The following is a 20,531-nucleotide window of genomic DNA, read 5'->3' as shown; positions in this document are numbered from 1 at the left end:
GTTTGGGGGGGATTTTGTGAGGCATACTGTTACCTGTTGTGGATCTGAGAGTTGAAGTGACAGTGGAGGATGTCATTGAAGGCAAGCAGTCGTCGTCTTGGGAATACCCAGCCTGAATTGCACGCAGGTAACTGTGGCTTCGAGTGCGGAACGAGCCAGGCAGGTCCAATGCCTCCATGGCCTGGGATTCTACTTCGCTAAAAACGGACTCGCAAACTGACTCAAACTGGCCATTGACCTCAGTCTCACTCACCTGAGAGACAAAAACAGGAATAGCACTCCTTAATTTTTCCTCTTCCTTTCTCTTTCTCACTTTGACTCTTCCCCTTAGTACAGTAAATATGAAGGAGTGTTAGCAGGAAAAAAAGGCACTGGCAATTCCGACCTTAAAAAAATAATACTTTGCATCAAAATCTTTGTTTTCTTAAAACACCAAGCAGATAAAACAACCAAATGAAAAGAACAATAACAATGCATCATTTGGTTGTTTACAATATGTACTATCCCAGTGTAAGTCATCATCATAGAGATACATACCGCAGGAGGTTGATGGCACCTTCATTGGGGAGAACGGGCTCATGTTAATGACTGGAGCGCAATAAGTGGAATGGTTTCAAATACATTAAACACATGGTTACCAGGTGTTTGATGCTATTCTATTTGCTCCGTTTCAGCCAGTATTATGAGCCGTTCTCTCCTCAGCAGCCTCCTGTGATACATATGTTACTACTGGGGAAAGCAGATGTTCTACCTATTCAAAAGTAGAAATTACACAGTGTAACACAGTACAAACAACATGCAGAATTTAAATGTTGTGAATATATACACTACCAGTCAAAAGTTTGGACACACCTACTCATTCAAGGGTTATTCTTTATTTTTACTATTTTTTACATTGTAGAATAATAGTGAAGACATCAAAACTATGAAATAATACATATGGAATCATATAGTAACCCAAAAAGTGCTAAACAAATCAAAATATATGTTATATCTGAGATTCTTCAAATAGCCACCCTTTGCCTTGATGACAGCTTTGCACACTCTTGGCATTCTCTCAACCAGCTTCATGAGGTAGGCACCTGGAATGCATTTCAATTAACAGGTGTGCCTTCTTAAAAGTTAATTTGTGGAATTTCTTTCCTTCTTAATGCGTTTGAGCCAATCAGTTGTGTTGTGATGAGGTAGGGGCGGGGGGTATACAGAGGATAGCCCTATTTGGTAAAAGACCAAGTCCATATTATGGCAAGAACAGCTCAAAAAAGCAAAGAGAAACGACAGTCCATCATTCCTTTAAGACATGAAGGTCAGAAAATAACAAGAACTTTGAATGTTTCTTCAAGTGCAGTCGCAAAAACCATCAAGCGCTATGATGAAACTGGCTCTCATGAGGACCGTGACAGGAATGGAAGACCCAGAGTTACCTCTGCTGCAGAGGATAAGTTCATTAAAGTTACCAGCCTCAGAAATTGCAGCCAAAATAAATGCATCACAGAGTTCAAGTAGCAAACACATCTCAACATCAACTGTTCAGAAGGGACTGTGTGAATCAGGCCTTCATGGTTGAATTGCTGCAAAGAAACCACTACTAAAGGACACCAATAAGAAGAAGAGACTTGCTTGGGCCAAGAAACACGAGCAATGTTCATTAGACCAGTGAAAATTTGTCCTTGGGTCTTGAATCCAAATTGGAGATTTTTGGTTCCAACCGCTGTGTCTTTGTGAGAAGCGGTGTGGGTGAACGGATGATCTCTGCATGTGTATTTCCCACCGTAAAGCATGAATGAGGAGGTGTTATGGTGTGGGGGTGCTTTGCTGGTGACACCGTCTGTGATTTATTTAGAATTCAAGGCACACTTAACCAGCATGGCTACCACAGCATTCTGCAGCGATACGCCATCCCATCTGGTTTGGGCTTAGTGGGACTATCATTTGTTTTTCATTAGGACAATGACCCAACACACCTCCAGGCTGTGTAAGGGCTATTTTACCAAGAATGAGAGTGATGGAGTGCTGCATCAGATGACCTGGCCTCCTCAATTCCCCGACCTCAACCGGAACGCATAATTAAGGAAAAGCAGCCAACAAGTGCTCAGCATATGTGGAACTCATTCAAGACTGTTGGAAAAGCATTCCAGGTGAAGCTGGTTGAGAGAATGCCAAGAGTGTGCAAAGCTGTCATCAAGGCAAATGGTGGCTATTTGAAGAACCTCAAATATAAAATATATTTTGATTTGTTTAACACTGTTTTGGTTACTACATGATTCCATATGTGTTATTTCATAGTTTTGATGTCTTCAAAATAGTACAAATAAAGAAAAACCCTTGAGTGAGTAGGTGTGTCCAAAGTTTTGACTGGTACTGTATATCTCCATCGCAATGCTTCCAATGTAACGGCAGGCAGGAGGCTATACTACCAACGTCATCTGTGTGAGGGGATTTTTAAAATAGCACCACAAAGTTGGTTGAGAATGAGATATTGTGCCAAACGTGTATCAAAATTAATCTTGTTTATATTATGCAGTGCATAAAATCCTGCTACTTAATAACATAATACAAATGACTGCAGAGTGTTAAATCATTGTAACCCACAGTGTATCTTGCACCTACTATTCAGAAACTATGGATAATAAGAAGGCTTTTTGCTGTTCAAACATCAAACATTGTCTAGACTGACTGAGCAGTTTAAAACAACATGCTAGTAGTGTGCATGAACTTCCGTAATGGGTAACTTGAACTTGTAATGAGATAAATATAGAAAATAACAGATATGTATTGTGCTGCTTGTTAATGCAATGTCACCGATAACACAAATCTATTGACTTCACCTGAATCGTTCTGAAAACCGCTATCTTCTACATCAAAATCGGATTCATTTTAAATAAGTCAACAGTATTACCAATGACAATTTAAACTATCAAAAAGCCCTATCTCTCAAACAATAATGGCTGAACAAACATCTACCATGTCAAGGAGAGGGGATCTAGTGGTGACAAATGTGTTTCTATAAGTAACTATATGATTATTGTGATTATTGGCACCCCTTTAGCAAACAGATGGTCCCACCCACTCTGCCCACATGGTGGCATCTACTGTATCTCTCCTTCCTCCTCCTCCACCTCCACCTCCACCTCCTCCACCTCCTACTCCAGGGCTCCTTGTGGCATCTACTGTATCTCTCCTTCCTCCACCTCCTCCACCTCCAGCTCCACCTCCACCTCCTCCACCTCCTACTCCAGGGCTCCTGGTGGCATCTACTGTATCTCTCCTTCCTCCACCTCCTCCTCCACCTCCTCCACCACCTCCTCCACCTCCTCCTCCACCTCCTCCTCCTCCACCTCCACCTCCTACTCCAAGGCTCCTGGTGGCATCTACTGTATCTCTCCTTCCTCCTCCTCCTCCTCGGCTCCTGGTGGCGTCTACTGTATCTCTCCTTCCTCCTCCTCCTCCTCCTCGGCTCCTGGTGGCATCTACTGTATCTCTCCTTCCTCCTCCTCCCCTGGGTCTGCTGGTGTTCCCCCTGTAAGGGGCCTGTGTGGGACTCACCTGGCTGACGCAGCTTGCCTGACTGAGGGTGCTGACAGCCCGCATGTAGCTCTGGTTCCGGGAGCGGAACTGAGGTCCCAGGGGTACATGGTGTTGGGGGTAGTTGGAGGCTGGGTCCAGGGTGACACTGGGATGGGGCCGCATCATGTCTCGGGTGGTTTGCAAGTGGTAGCTCTGGCTGAATAGAGAGAGAGTAGAGAGACAAATATGAGAGGTATTGTCAGTCAGACATCCCTTTATCTCTTGTGGAAAGACTACGTAAACATAATCGAGCATCTGACCAAATTATGCACAATTTTAGTTCTGGGTTAACTGAGTTTAGACATCCCTGGCCAATTATTTTGACCTAAGCCCCAAAATATTTCATATTCTGTTAAACAGGTAACCTGGCTAACATGCTGTAGGCCTAATGCTGTATCCAGGTTTATGTTGTGTTGTTGTGTGACCGGCAGCAAAAGTGACTCATCCTCTTACAACAGCAGCCTTAATACGATCAACTCCGAACTACGATGACATGTGCAGTACTCGCAAACACTGGTGACTCGCTAGCCACTCAATTACAGTTTGTCAACCCACCTATAACTCCCAATAGTACAACAATATAAGCAAATCAAATGTTATTTGTCACATGCGTAAACAACAAGTGTAGATTAATAGTGAAATGCTTACTTATGGGCCCTTCCCAACAATGCAGAGAGAAACATTTTTAAATAATAGAAAGATAATAACACAAGGAATAAACACAAAATGAGTAACGATAACTTGGCTATATAAAAATATTTTTTGGGGGGTAATTTAGCACATACTCTTATCCAGTGAGACTTATAGTAGGGAGTGCATTCATTTTCTTATTGGTCCCCTGTGGGATTCAAACCCACAACCTTGGTGTTGCAAGCGCCATGCTCTACCAACTGAGCCACACGGGTGCCAGTACTGATGTGTGAGGTAATTGAGGTAGATATGTAAATATAGGTAAGGTAACTAGGCAACAGGATAGATAATAAGCAGTAGCAGTAGCTTATGTGATGAGTCAAAAGAGAGTTGGTGCAAAGGGGGTTCAATGCAGATAGCCCGGTAGCTATTTGGTTAACTACTGTATTTAGCAGTCTTATGGCTTGTACACTATAATGGCGCGGGAGGGGATGGCTGCCGTTTTAAGGGCTCCTAACCAACTGTGCTATTTTGTGCATTTTTTCGCATTGTTTGTAACTTATTTTGTACATAATGTTGCTGCTACCGTCTCTTATGACCGAAAAGAGCTTCTGGATATCAGAACAGCGATTACTCACCTCGAACTGGACGAAGATTTTTTATTTAATGAGTCTGACTTGAAGGATATACTGCTTCTCCGAGACCAGGCCCAAATCCCTGTCATTCGCGTGAAGAAAAGACGGAAATACAGGGGGCGGAAATCGGGGTGCATTGTGAGAATTCGTTGATGAATGGGTAACCCGCCTGTACCATTCGTTCTATTGGCCAACGTGCAATCACTGGAAAATAAACTGGATGATCTCTGCTCGAGACTATCCTAACGGGACATTAAAAACTGTAATATCTTATGTTTCACTGAGTCGTGGCTGAACGACGACATGGATAATATTCAGTTGGCTGGGTTTTCCTTGCTTCGGCAGGACAGAACAGCTACGTCTGGTAAGACGAGGGGTGGGGTTTGTGTCTATTTGTCAATAACAGCTGGTGCGCGATGTCTAAATTAAGGAGGTCTCGAGGTATTGCTTGCCTGAGGTAGAGTACCTCATGATAAACTGTAGACCACACTATCTACCAAGAGAGTTTTCATCTATATTTTTCATAGCCGTCTATTTACCACCACAAACCGATGCTGGCACTAAGACCGCACTCAACGAGCAGTATAAGACCATAAGCAAACAAGAAAATGCTCATCTAGAAGGGGCGCTCCTAGTGGCCGGGGACTTTAATGCAGGCAAACTTAAATCTGTTTTACATCATTTCTACCAGCATGTCACATGTGCAACCAGAGGAGAAAAAAAAATATACCACCTCAGTCACCGGCTTCATCAATGAGTGCATCGACGACGTCGTCCCCACAGTGACCGCACGTACATATCCCAACCAGAAGCCATGGATTACAAGACTTGCCGCTTTCAAGGAGTAGGACACTAATCCAAACGTTTATAAGAAATCCCACTATGCCCTCAGACGAACCATCAAAGAGGCAAAGAGTCAATACAGGACTAAGATTGAATCCTTCTACACCGGCTCTGACGCTCGTCGGATGTGGCAGGGCTTGCAAACTATTACGGACTACAAAGGGAAACCCATCCGCGAGCTCCCAGTGACGCGAGCATACCAGACGAGCTAAATGCCTTTTATGCTAGCTTCAAGGCAAGCAACACAGAAGCATGCATAAGAGCACCAGCTGTTCCGGACGACTGTGTGATCACGCTCTCCGTAGCCGATGTGAGCAAGACCTTTAAACAGGTCAACACACAGGACATGTAGTCAGAGCATTAGCGGACCAAATGGCAAGTGTCTTCACTGACATTTTCAACCTCTCCCTGACCGAGTCTGTAATACCTACATGTTTCAAGCAGACCACAATAGTCCCTGTGCCCAAGAAAGCGAAGGTAACCTGCCTAAATGACTACCACCCCGTAGCACTCACGTCAGTAGCCATGAAGTGTTTTGAAAGACTGGTCATGGCTCACACCATCATCCCGGAAACCCTAGACACACTCCAATTCGCATACCACCCCAACAGATCCACAGATGTTGGTGCCAGACTTGGTGCATCGGTACCGCTTGCCGTGTGGTTGCAGAAAACACAGTCTATGACTTCGGTAGCTAGAGTCATTGACCATTTTTAGGGCCTTCCTCTGACACCGCCTGGTATAGAGGTCCTGGATGGCAGGGAGCTCAACACGTGATGAACTGTAGCGCATTGTGGTCGGATGCCAAGCAGTTGCCATACCAAGCGGTGATGAAGCCAGTCAAGATGCTGTCAAATGGTGCAGCTGTATAACCTTTTGAGGATCTGAGGGCCCATGCCAAATCTTTTCAGCCTCCTGAGGGGGAAAAGGCGTTGTCGTACCTTCTTCATGACTGTGTTTGTGTGTGTGGACAATGATAATTCCTTGCTCTCGACCCGTCGATGTGGATGGGGCGTGCTCGGACCTCCGTTTCCTGTAGTCCATGATCAGCTCCTTTGTCTTGCTGACATTGAGGGAGAGGCTGTTGTCCTGGCACCACACTGCCAGGTCAGTGACCTCCTCCCTATAGGCTGTCTCAACCTCGTCGGTGATCAGGCCTACCGCCGTCGTGTCATCAGCAAACATGGTGTTGAGCGATCAGCGTGGTGAATGTGTTGTTACCTACCCTCACCACCTGGGGGTGGCCCGTCAGGAAGTCCAGGATCCAGTTGCAGAGGCAGGTGTTCAGTCCTAGGGTCCTGAGCTTAGTGATGAGCTTGGAGGGCACTATGGTGTTGAATGCTGAGCTGTAGTCAATGAACAACATTCTCACATAGGTATTCCTCTTATCCAGGTGGGAGAGGGCAGTGTGGAGTGCAATAGAGATTGCGTCATATGTGGATTTGTTGGGGTGGTGTGCGAATTGGAGTGGGTCCAGGGTTTTCTGGGATGATGGTGTTGATGTGAGCCATGACCAGCCTTTTAAAGCATTTCATGAGTAGAATCCCAGTGAGATTATGATTAAAGGAGTCTGAGCACTGAGTGGCATACAGGACTAATGCATGAAGGGCACCTCCCCAGGTTTCTCCCTGTGCGTGTGCGTGTGCATGTGCGTGCCCCTGTGCATGCGTGCAGACATCCAGAACACAAGCATCCGTCCTGTTCTGGAAGAGCGATTTGCAAAGCCAGCCTAGAATAACAATACGATACATCTCAAAGAGTGAGCAGATGGATCATCTGGGTCAGAATCAGGAACATATTCTGCTCTGACGCAGTCAACAGTACAATAAGGAAATAGAAAATGTTCCACTAACACCAAGAGGTGCATAATGTATGGTACAGTCAGTAGTGGAGGTTTTTTAGTTTGTCTCCAAGCCCTTTTATTGATACCAAGAACATCATTTGGACTTTGTCATTCAGAATATTATGAATAGCATCTTCTGATTGGCTGGTATAGTCTTCTTCTTGTCATTATCGTAACATCTAGCTGTACATTATTTTGATGGGGTCCTTTTCTTTTTCTGTTCAATCATTACATTTCTTTGTACTACAATATCACTCAGTACCACTGTCCTGCTTCTTATAGTTCACCTAAAGCTTATTTATCTATGAATCTATGGAGTGTTGCCTGTCAAGAGGGGGAATGAGAGCAAACAGGCACTGTATGTGTGGAGTGAGACAGATCAAGTGAGAATTAAAGAATATTTCACCTATATGAAGACATTCAAAGAAATACATGAGATTTGATTGTCAGCCAATGAATATCCTGTTCATGCTTAATACTGTACCTGGTCATTTGACTGTGACATTAGAGAGAAGTGACCACTGCCTTGTCAACAGTGCTGTGATAACATGAGGTACATTGCCTCGGCAAGATGTTAGGCAAATATTGAAATTGCAGTTGATAAAGGTCAGATATAACGCCTGCATCGGTCTGTGACACTGACCAGCTAAAGCACTACTTTAATATCTGAGCTCATGAGGAGAACTGGGTTCCAATAGTAAACAGAGAACAAACCAAGCAAAAGGACAGGGGCACAAAGCAGTGAAGTGGCTACAAACCAATTGACCAAACAAATGTAGAAAAGCTCTTAGTCATGCATTAATACAGGCTGAAGAGTCATTGGGGTACGATAGGAACATGTCACAGACAATCGTGTCAAAGGCGGTTTTCTTCCTCTGTTGCCCAGCAACATCGAGTGACATGGCTAAATCATGCATGTTCCCCCAGAAAATCCCACTACAGACAGACAGTGGTCACAAAGACATGAAACAGACGTAACAGGTAGCCTAGCTATAACGGCAGGTAGCCTAGCAATTAAGCGCATTGGGCCAGTAACCGAAAGGTTGTTGGTTTGAATCCCTGAGCCGTCTAGGTGAAAAACAGCTTGCAAAAAGCCAGGAGATATGGTTAAGGTTTTGAAATGCCGTGTCAAAAACGCGGGTGCTGTGTTTAGGGTTTTCTAAGAGGGTCAAGATCCAGCCAAGATAAAGTTCAGAGCTTCTACATTATTTACGGTAATCCATGAGCCACATTGGCTATCCGGGCAAAAATATAATTTTAAACCCTGCCATCCAATCTAATGTCAAAATCAAGCTTATGAGCACAGTTATTTCAAGTTCAGTAATGCAGCCAAATGTTTACCCAAAAAGCGTGTAAGTAATGCTGTGTAATATATCATTCACTACCAACTGTCATCACTGTAACAAGGCTTACGAATGCAATTTCATTAGGCATATTCATTGAAATGCTGGCTTGTCTGTAAAACAGTATATTAATATCACACATTACATTCGTGTTTTGAAACTTATCCTGGGAATGATACGTACAACCTGGACTCAGGCGTAGACGTTAGTGATGCCCAGGTTGACTCATAACCCGCAGTCCCTGGGGTTATATCCGTGGGGCAGGCAGGTTTAGGGTAATTAAATATTGTGTGGATGAAGGGTGGGTGGGTGGCAGGTGGGTTGAATAAAGAGAAAACAAAACCTTAAGAAATCCATAAATGTATCATTCTTGTGCAATTTATATCTATAGGCTCCATTTATTTAGGCTATCTGGTAGTGTGTAAGCCTAAGGGCCTAACTGTACGGGTGCCAAATAACCTACACGCCAATCGCCAAATGCTTTTGGGAACGGGCAGAAAAAGTTAATGTCGATCCATGGTGGGAAAAAGGAATATGTTAGAATTTAATCCAATAAGAGAAAAGCTGCGAAATGGAGAGTTGAAAATAAAGAGAAGGGAGGGCCAGAAAAGTCATGTTTGGGAAAGATTCGGTGGCGTGGTAAAAGAGGACGATAGCAGTCTCCTCGTCTGACCATGTGTTCTCGCATACCCCGAGAGCATCTGGTCAGAGGGGTGGTGGCACAGGAATCCTCATCTCTCCCAAGTGGTCATTCTCAATTTTTCCCCTAACCCATCTGTCTATCTCCTCATTTGAATTCCACGCTGTCACAGTCACTAGCCCATTTAAGCTTAATATCCTTGTCATCTATCGCCCTCCAGGTTCCCTTGGAGAGTTCATCAATGAGCTTGACGCCTTGATAAGTTCCTTTCCTGAGGATGGCTCACCCTTCACAGTTTTGGGGGATTTCAACCTCCCTACGTCTACATTTGACTCATTTCTCTCTGCCTCCTTCTTTCCACTCCACTCCTCTCCTCTTTTGACCTCACCCTCTCACCATCCCCCCCTACTCACAAGGCAGGCAATACGCTTGACTTCATCTTTACTAGATGTTGCTCTTCTACTAATCTCACTGCAACTCCCCTCCATGTCTCCGACCACTACTTTGTATCCTTTTCTCTCTCGCTCTCCTCCAACACTACTCACTCTGCCCCTACACAGATGGTAACGCGCCGCCGCAACCTTCGCTCTCTCTCTCCCACTACTCTCTCCTCTTCCATCCTATCATCTCTTCCCTCAGCTCAATCGTTCTCCCTCCAATCTCCTGATTCTGCCTCCTCAACCCTCCTCAACCCTCCTCTCCTCCCTTTCTGCATCCTTTGACTCCCTGTGTCCCCTATCCTCCCGGCCGGCTCGGTCCTCCCCTCCAGCTCCGTGGCTTGATGTCTCATTGCGAGCTCACAGAACAGAGCTCCGGGCAGCTGAGCGGAAATGGAAGAAAACTAAACTCCCTGCCGACCTGGCATCTTTTCACTCCCTCCTCTCTACATTTTCTTCATCTGTTTCTGCCGCTAAGGCCACTTTCTACCACTCTAAATTCCAAGCATCTGCCTCTAACCCTAGGAAGCTCTTTGCCACATTCTCCTCACTGCTGAATCCCCTCTCCACCCTCTCCGAGCTGGGCATCTCCGGCGCGGCTCACTCCTGGATTGCGTCCTACCTGACCGGTCGCTCCTACCAAGTGGCGTGGCGAGAAGCTGTCTCCGCACCACGTGCTCTCACCACTGGTGTCCCCCAGGGCTCAGTTCTAGGCCCTCTCCTTTTCTCCCTATACACCAAGTCACTTGGCTCTGTCATATCCTCACATGGCCTCTCCTATCATTGCTACGCTGACGATACACAACTAATCTTCTCCTTTCCCCCTTCTGATAACCAGGTGGCGAATCGCATCTCTGCATGTCTGGCCGACATATCAGTATGGATGACGGATCACCACCTCAAGCTGAACCCTGGCAAGACGGAGCTGCTCTTCCTCCCGGGAAGGACTGCCCGTTCCATGATCTCGCCATCACGGTTGACAACTCCGTTGTGTCCTCCTCCCAGAGTGCGAAGAGCCTTGGCGTGACCCTGGACAACACCCTGTCGTTCTCCGCTAACATCAAGGCGGTGACCCGATCCTGCAGGTTCATGCTCTACAACATTCGGAGAGTACGACCCTGCCTTACACAGGAAGCGGCACAGGTCCTAATCCAGGCACTTGTCATCTCCCGTCTGGATTACTGCAACTCGCTGTTGGCTGGGCTCCCTGCCTGTGCCATTAAACCCCTACAACTCATCCAGAATGCCGCAGCCCGTCTGGTGTTCAACCTTCCCAAGTTCTCTCACGTCACCCCCCTCCTCCGCACACTCCACTGGCTTCCAGTTTAAGCTCGCATCCGTTACAAGACCATGGTGCTTGCCTATGGAGCAGTGAGGGGAACGGCACCTCCGTACCTTCAGGCTCTGATCAGTCCCTACACCCAAACGAGGGCATTGCGTTCATCCACCTCTGGCCTGCTGGCTCCCCTTCCTCTGCGGAAGCATAGTTCCCGCTCAGCCCAGTCAAAACTGTTCGCTGCTCTGGCACCCCAATGGTGGAACAAGCTCCCTCACGACGCCAGGACAGCGGAGTCATTCACCACCTTCCGGAGACATTTGAAACCCCACCTCTTTAAGGAACACCTGGGATAGGATAAAGTAATCCTTCTACCCCCCCCAAAAAAAAAAAAATTTATAATAATAATTGTAAAGTGGTTATCCCACTGGCTATAGGGTGAATGCACCAATTTGTAAGTCGCTCTGGATAAGAGCGTCTGCTAAATGACGTAAATGTGCCCTTGAGCAAGGCACTTAACCCTAATTGCTCCTGTAAGTCGCTCTGGATAAGAGCGTCTGCTAAATGACTAAAATGTAAATGTAAATGATTATGAGGCGCTATAGCCTACAAATTCAAATAGGGGACTTCAAATAGGCCTATGGCATGTCAAGGGAACTGTAGCCTACTGTTCAGATGGGTTAAATGGAAACTGAAAACCGGACACTGACTGTAGGTCTATAACCTCTCACATAGCCTTAATATTAACTCCTGCTGAATTAAGCCTTTCTTGCAGTAGAATGATACACCAAATGTCAGCCAAATATGTACTCAGGAAGAGTAGTGGAGAAATATGATTTCTTTCTTTCAGCATCTTGACAGAATGTGAATGCGCAGTTAGATACCATCTGTAGAGGTGCTATATTTATCAGCATCATAAAAGCTGATAGTATTTCATCTACATAAAATATGCATCCAAGCCGAAGTGAAATCTTATCAGAAACATGTTGGGTCATTTTCACAGCTTTATATTTCTTTACAACCGGTCAAACTGATGTCATTTGGAAATGTTGCACATAAAATCTTTCTAGTTTTTGTTTTGTTATTGCATTTTCTCCCTGGTCCCTAAACATCTTTGCTCCGCGAAAGAAGCAGAGACGACAGAGAAACTTTAACGATGTCAACTAGATTTAAGAAATTATTAGATCTATTTATGACATTATTCTGGTGAGCAAGGGTTTAATTAGTCTTCTAGGGCAACAGAAGCTGCATGTATCTAATTATAGACAAGTTGACTAACAAATAGCCTACCAAACTGTTGGGAAAGTATACAAATAAACATCTAAATGAGCAACAAAAAAATCCTGCACCCCCTGTAAAAACAAAAACCAGTCTGCCATCTCTGACTGTAGCCTAAATCATATTTTCTATATTAGCGGGGGTTAGGGTCGGGTGCGGGCCTTAGATTTTAGCTTTATCACATATAGTGATATAGTGCTGGTGGGTGCGGGTGAACAAACAGCTGACACACGCACCACTATTAAACGTAACATAGTAAATGTAAATTCGGTACACTCCTTATTATGATATATTACATTTTTGTATGGTATGTATTAATTTGTGGATGTCCGTCATCCATTTCATATGATATGTTATGAATTACAATTCATAAGCTTTGTTACGAATTGCAATATGTACAATATATTACAAATTTGCAAAATGTATGATATGTTACGAATTCCAATTTGTTGTGGCTAACGCTAGCTAGTGGCTAGGTGGCTAATGCTAATGTTAGCTTGGTGGCTAATGTTAGCTAGGTGTTAGGAATTAGGTTAACGGGTTAAGGTTAGGGATAGGGGAAGGGTTAGCTAACATTCTAAGTAGTTGCAAAGTAGCTAAAAAGTAGTAAATAGTTGCAAAGTTGCTAATTAGCTAAAATGCTAAAGTTGTCTGTGATGAGATTCGGAACGCGCAACCTTTGGGTTGCTAGACGTTTGCATTATACGCCTACCCATCCACCCAGACCAACCACCCTACTTTCATTTTTGCCTTAAGTAACCTTCTGTCTCATGTAACCATACCAAACGTAAAATATCATACTCATTTGAGTGTCCTGGATTTAAGTTTACTACACTCTTAGAAAAAAGGGTTCCAAATGGGTTCTTTGGCTGTTCTCATAGGAGAACCCTTTTTGGTTCCAGGTAGAACCCTTTTGGGTTCCATGTAGAACCTTCTGTAGAAATGGGGACAGCTGAAGAACACTTTTAGGTTCTAGATAGCACCTTTCTTTCTAAGAGTGTATGTTACGTCTAGTCTATGAGACCAGGCTGATACGTACAGTGTCCAATTTAGAACATCCTCAGCCTCATACCTCATGGGTGAGGATTGACTCAAGGAGGAGTGATTTATGAGGCTGAGGGTGTCCTAAAACAGACACAGTAACAACGATCTAGTGACAACGCATTATTGAATACCACAAGTAGCTGTAGTACCTTTGGGGGTCTATTTGGGGCCTCTGCATAACTGATTTGAGGACGAGGGCGTCGGGTCGGATGGCCTTCTGGGGTGAGGTCTTGGGGCTGCCGTCAGATTCGCCACCAGAGTCGTTGTCTACCTCTCCCATGGCTTTCACGTAGCTGCTGCTGCGCATCCGCCGACACGGGATCTCCTCGTCCTTGTCCCCGTCCTCCGGGTATCCACTCCACTCATCCTGAGGCACCTGTAGCAGAGAGCCCACCTCTGTCAATCAGTCACATACAGTGGGGAAAAAAAGTATTTAGTCAGCCACCAATTGTGCAAGTTCTCCCACTTAAACAGATGAGAGAGGCCTGTCATTTTCATCATAGGTACACGTCAACTATGACAGACAAATTTAGGAAACAAAATCCAGAGAATCACATTGTAGGATTTTTAATGAATTTATTTGCAAATTATGGTGGAAAATAAGTATTTGGTCACCTACAAACAAGCAAGATTTCTGGCTCTCACAGACCTGTAACTTCTTCTTTAAGAGGCTCCTCTGTCCTCCACTCGTTACCTGTATTAAATGGCACCTGTTTGAACTTGTTATCAGTATAAAAGACACCTGTCCACAACCTCAAACAGTCACACTCCAAACTCCACTATGGCCAAGACCAAAGAGCTGTCAAAGGACACCAGAAACTAAATTGTAGACCTGCACCAGCAGCTTGGTTTGAAGAAATCAACTGTGGGAGCAATTATTAGGAAATGGAAGACATACAAGACCACTGATAATCTCCCTCGATCTGGGGCTCCAAGTAAGATCTCACCCCGTGGGGTCAAAATGATCACAAGAACGGTGAGCAAAAATCCCAGAACCACACGGGGGGACCTAGTGATTGACCTGCAGAGAGCTGGGACCAAAGTAACAAAGCCTACCATCAGTAACACACTACGCCGCCAGGGACTCAAATCCTGCAGTGCCAGACGTGTCCCCCTGCTTAAGGCAGTACATGTCCAGGCCCGTCTGAAGTTTGCTAGAGTGCATTTGGATGATCCAGAAGAGGATTGGGAGAATGTCATATGGTCAGATGAAACCAAAATAGAACTTTTTGGTAAAAACTCAACTCGTCGTGTTTGGAGGACAAAGAATGCTGAGTTGCATCCAAAGAACACCATACCTACTGTGAAGCATGGGGGTGGAAACATCATGCTTTGGGGCTGTTTTTCTGCAAAGGGACCAGGACGACTGATCCGTGTAAAGGAAAGAATGAATGGGGCCATGTGTCGTGAGATTTTGAGTGAAAACCTCCTTCCATCAGCAAGGGCATTGAAGATGAAACGTGGCTGGGTCTTTCAGCATGACAATGATCCCAAACACACCGCCCGGGCAACGAAGGAGTGGCTTCGTAAGAAGCATTTCAAGGTCCTGGAGTGGCCTAGCCAGTCTCCAGATCTCAACACCATAGAAAATCTTTGGAGGGAGTTGAAAGTCTGTGTTGCCCAGCGACAGCCCCAAAACATCACTGCTCTAGAGGAGATCTGCATGGAGGAATGGGCCAAAATACCAGCAACAGTGTGTGAAAACCTTGTGAAGACTTACAGAAAACATTTGACCTGTGTCATTGCCAACAAAGGGTATATAACAAAGTATTGAGAAACTTTTGTTATTGACCAAATACTTACTTTCCACCATAATTTGCAAATAAATTCATAAAAAATCCTACAATGTGATTTTCTGGATTTTTTTCTCTCATTTTGTCTGTCATAGTTGACGTGTACCTATGATGAAAATTACAGGCCTCTCTCATCTTTTTAAGTGGGAGAACTTGTACAATTGGTGTCTGACTAAATACTTTTTTTCCCCACTGTAGATCCAACTTTCTGCACAGATGTACTGTACTCTGTGTCTTTGTATCACATGCACATGCACACGCACACACACACACACACACACACACACTTCTACTGGAGAAACGAGTGAGGTGATGAAGTAGAAGAATCAAATCAAATTTTATTTGCCACATGCGCAGAATACACAGGTGTAGACCTTACAGTGAAATGCTTACTTAACCAACAATGCAGTTTTAAGAAAAATAAGTGTTGAGTAAAAAATAGATAAGTAAAAAATAAAGATCAGCAGTAAAATAAAATAACAGTAGTGAGGCTATATACAGGGGGTACCGGTACAGAGTCAATGTGAAATATCAGTAGTGAGGCTATATACAGGGGGTACCGGTACAGAGTCAATGTGAAATAACAGTAGTGAGGCTATATACAGGGGGTACCGGTACAGAGTCAATGTAAAATAACAGTAGTGAGCAAGTATTTGATACACTGCCGATTTTGCAGGTTTTCCTACTTACGAAGCATGTAGAGGTCTGTAATTTTTATTATAGGTACACTTCAACTGTGAGAGACGGAATCTGTTGGACCTAGACTTGGCGCTCCGGTACCTCTTGCCGTGTGGTAGCAGAGAGAACAGTCCATGACTAGGGTGGCTAGAGTCTTTGACAATTTTTAGGGCCTTCCTCTGACACCGCCTGGTATAGAGGTCCTGGATGGCAGGAAGCTTGGCCCCAGTGATGTACTGGGCCGTACGCACTACCTTCTGTAGTACCTTGCGGTCGGAGGCCGAGCAGTTGCCATACCAGGCAGTGATGAAACCAGTCAGGATGCTCTCGATGGTGCAGCTGTATAACCTTTTGAGGATCTGAGGACCCATGCCAAATCTTTTCAGTCTCCTGAGGGGGACTAGGCTTTGTCGTGCCCTCTTCACGACTGTCTTGGTGTGTTTGGAACATGATAGTTTGATGGTGATGTGGACACCAAGGAACTTGAAGCTCTCAACCTGTTCCACTACAGCCCCGTCAATGAGAATGGGGGCGTACTCAGTCCTCTTTTTTTTCCTGTAGTCCACAATCATCTCCTTTGTCTTGATCACGTTGAGGGAGAGGTTGTTATCCTGGCACCACACGGCCAGGTCTCTGACCTCCTCCCTATAGGCTGTCTCATCATTGTCGGTGATCAGGCCTACCACTGTTGTGTCGTCAGCAAACTTAATGATGGTGTTGGAGTCGTGCCTGACCATGCAGTCATGGGTGAACAGGGAGTACAGGAGGGGACTGAGCACGCACATCTGAGGGGCCACCGGGTTGAGGATCAGCCTACCCTTACCACCTGGGCGGCCCGTCAGGAACTCCAGGATCCAGTTACAGAGGGAGGTGTTTAGTCCCAGGGTCCTTAGCTTAGTGATGAGCTTTGAGGGCACTATGGTGTTGAACGCTGAGCTGTAGTCAATGAATAGCATTCTCACGTAGGTGTTCCTCTTGTCCAGGTGGGAAAGGGCAGTGTGGAGTGCAATAGAGATTGCATCATCTGTGGATCTGTTGGGGCGGTATGCAAATTGGAGTGGGTCTTGGGTTTCTGGGATAATGGTGTTGATGACCAGCCTTTCAAAGCACTTCATGGCTACAGACGTTAGTGCTACGGGTCGGTAGTCATTTAGGCAGGTTACCTTAGTGTTCTTGGGCACTGGTGGTGGTCTGCTTGAAACATGTTGGTATTACAGACTTAGTCAAGGACATGATGAAAATGTCAGTGAAGACACTTGCCAGTTGGTCAGCGCATGCTCGGAGTATACGTCCTGGTAATCCGTCTGGCCCTGCGGCCTTGGGAATGTTGACCTGCTTAAAAGTCTTACTCACATCGGCTATGAAGAGCGTGATCACATAGTCATCCGGAACAGCTGATGCTCTCATGCATGCCTCAGTGTTGCTTGCCTCGAAGCGAGCATAGAAGTTATTTAGCTAGTCTGGTAGGCTCGTGTCACTGGGCAGCTAGCGGCTGTGCTTCCCTTTGTAGTCTGTAATAGTTTGCAAGCCCCGCCACATCCGACGAGCGTCGGAGTCGGTGTAGTACGATTCAATCTTAGTCCTGTATTGACTCTTTGCCTGTTTGATGGTTTGTCGGAGGGCATAGCGGGATTTCTTATAACAGTCTGGGTTAGAGTCCCGCTCCTTGAAAGCGGCAGCTCTACCCTTTAGCTCAGTGCGGATGTTGCCTGTAATCCATGGCTTCTGGTTGGGGTATGTACGTGTGGTCACTGTGGGGACGACGTCATCGATGCACTTATTGATGAAGCCAGTGACTGATGTGGTGTACTCCTCAATGCCATCAGAAGAATCCCGGAACATATTCCAGTCTGTGCTAGCAAAACAGTCCTGTAGCTTAGCATCTGCGTCATCTGACCACTTCCTTATTAACGAGTCATTAGTGCTTCCTGCTTTAGTTTTTGCTTATAAGCAGGAATCAGAAGGACAGAATTATGGTCAGATTTGCCAAATGAAGGGCGAGGGAGAGCTTTGTACGCGTCTCTGGGTACCCCGAGACAAAATCTCAGCCTTGTACGACTGCTCTCTAAGCAGTTCTGTTATCTGCTAGTACAATGGGGCCTGGCTGCCAAAAGAGTGTGTGAGCTGACTCAGAGTCAACTGAGGAAGAGTTTTCCCCTAACACACACAGGGACTGATTGGAGCAAAATGATCTCCATCCCCAGCCTCTGTTCTCCCCTCGCCCCTCACTCCCCAAGGGTCTAGCTACTCTAATTAACCAGTTTCACTGCTCATAACAATCTACTCCTACTCCAAAGCCCTTTTTGTCTCTGTAGCTCAGCTGGTAGAGCACGGCGCTTGTAACGCCAAGGTAGTGGGTTCGATCCCCGGGACCACCCATACACAAAAAATGTATGCACGTATGACTGTAAGTCACTTTGGATAAAAGCGTCTGCTAAATGGCATTTTTAAAAATCTTCTCTAACATGAAATGTTTGGTTATTTAGCCAAAGCGCTTTTCAGTGTGTATAAGCAGCTGAACAGCATTACACGTTTCTACAACTCAAGACAAATTATCCTAAATGGTGGCAAGATATTCTCTGTGTAATAAGCTAAAAGTATCTCCAAAAACATTAAATGATATAAATATCCAGATGACTTGGTACTGATATACACAATACATTTACCAAAATATAATTTTTGTAGAGATGGTGTACCGCAGGGATGAATACGAGTGCCAATTCCCTTTCCCCTTGTACTCCCCGCTTGTACAGCATGGCTCTGAGGTCTAAACTCCAGGGAGTGGAGTCAAACTTCCTAGGGAATGGATGTGTGGGTAGTAGAGTTCCAGCTCATCCCATATTGTCAAGCGATCCACACAGGGAATGACACTGCAAGCCCGTTGGAGTGACGAGCCCCAGTGAGATGGGCACAGTGTGAGAAGAGGAGGGGTGTGAAATGAGTGGGAAAGAAAGGCACTGCTATCTGTCACTAGCTCCACTTTGCCCTGTTAGACTGTTAGGGCAGAGACCGACATTCAACCTATTCATACATTCTTGTGACACAGGACCAATATGATTTCTCACACAATGGCTGTCTAAGCACAGTGTGGGTTTGATTGAACCTTACCTACAGTGGCTGCCATTCATTCAACTGTGCTCAGTTGACACGATGTAGTTCGTAACAATTTTTCATTTTAGCAGCAGACAAGTTAAGTGGCAATTAAACTTGGTACTATTATTAGGTATCGTTGTAATTACATCTGAAATGGAATTACGGATTACTGTTATTGATATCCAAATGTTCAGGACAATGTGATTTAAAGTACCCTTTTTTAGTTGACATACAGTTCAGAAAGCATATGGCTTTCATAGTACCCGCAGTGTTTATCAAGACAAAAGGAAATTGCGCTGATTATAGGAACTATTGCTATCCAATATCTAAGATAATGAGGACTTATCCAATAATTGTCTTTGCCATGGGCCCCAACAGCAGTTATCAAGCACAGACAAGTGGTGCATCTCAATAAATGAATGTTCTGTTGTTATAAATATGAAACTTTTACTGAAAATCCAGAGGTCTCAGGGTCAGCTATAGGATGAAGAGTGTGACACAGCATAGTGAGGGGAGTAATACAGTAATGGATAATTCCTCCTGAATCCTCCACACTCATTTTTAGAGGAATGTAGGCAAGTGTGTAGGTTGCAGCCATAGGAACTGCAGATGAACGAGCGACATTAACGCATCATGCATATGCAGCGGCGTAGCCTCGACTGTAACAGAAAAAAAGGGGTCGGCTTCGACGAACGGCAGAACAATTAATAGTGATTAAGGGATGGTTGTTAATTACATGGTGTTGCTTTGCCATAAACAGTTCCACACCAAAACAAAGTGGCTCCTTTACTGTATAACTAGCTCTAATTGGTGAAATCAAAGAAGGTTAATAGGTTAATAAGGCATGTTCTAGTCAATCCACATTAGTAGACTGTACATTCGAATAGAAAATATTTTCTAGCACTCTAAGACAGATTATCATATTCATACAAGGACATTTATTTCGATCTCAGACACTTTAACCATATATCTTACACATACTTATTTCACCGCATATTGGCATTGACATGGAATTAGCCATCAACGGCCAATCAAATCAATGCTCCTGTCACGGTGTATAATCTGTCGCTTTCTCTTCCTGGACCTTGGAGATGGCAATCTAAAGCTGTGTGATGTCACACATATGTTGTAGCTGTCCAGTATATTGATCTGGCATATGTACTGTATGTATAACATAACATTCCATCACTCTGTGCTCCCAGTGGACAAGGGGAGCTGCGGTTCTTAGAACAACAGCCTGGGGCACTAGTGGTCTCCCTCTCTACCTCTGCCAGTTACTCACTCCAACCAATCATGGGCCCTGTCTGGTTATTTCCCCTCAATAGTCCCTGGGCTGCTATCAGAGAGAGCAGAGTTTGATGATTGTTGAGTTTTCTGTTCCTGGAGGTAACGTTTACGTCTATCTCTCCTTCTCTCTCTCCTCCTTACTAG

General features: G+C 44.9%; 1 protein-coding gene across 1 annotated transcript in view; it reads right to left on the bottom strand.

Annotated features, from left to right (window-relative positions):
* Window positions 1-20,531, bottom strand: part of LOC121548653 (disks large-associated protein 2-like) — a 65,884-nt gene that overhangs the window by 29,631 nt on the left and 15,722 nt on the right. The window contains exons 3-5 of the mRNA XM_045210039.1: window positions 13,686-13,912; window positions 3,547-3,724; window positions 34-253 (exon numbers count right to left, since the gene is read on the bottom strand). Of these exons, the coding sequence (XP_045065974.1) occupies window positions 34-253; window positions 3,547-3,724; window positions 13,686-13,912 (625 nt within the window). The remainder of the gene's footprint in view (window positions 1-33; window positions 254-3,546; window positions 3,725-13,685; window positions 13,913-20,531) is intronic.

This window comes from Coregonus clupeaformis, chromosome 33 (assembly GCF_020615455.1).
Source record: "Coregonus clupeaformis isolate EN_2021a chromosome 33, ASM2061545v1, whole genome shotgun sequence".
Lineage (NCBI taxonomy): Eukaryota > Metazoa > Chordata > Actinopteri > Salmoniformes > Salmonidae > Coregonus > Coregonus clupeaformis.
Note: the sequence above shows the minus strand (reverse complement) of the source record. Positions and strands in the feature narration are given on the sequence as shown.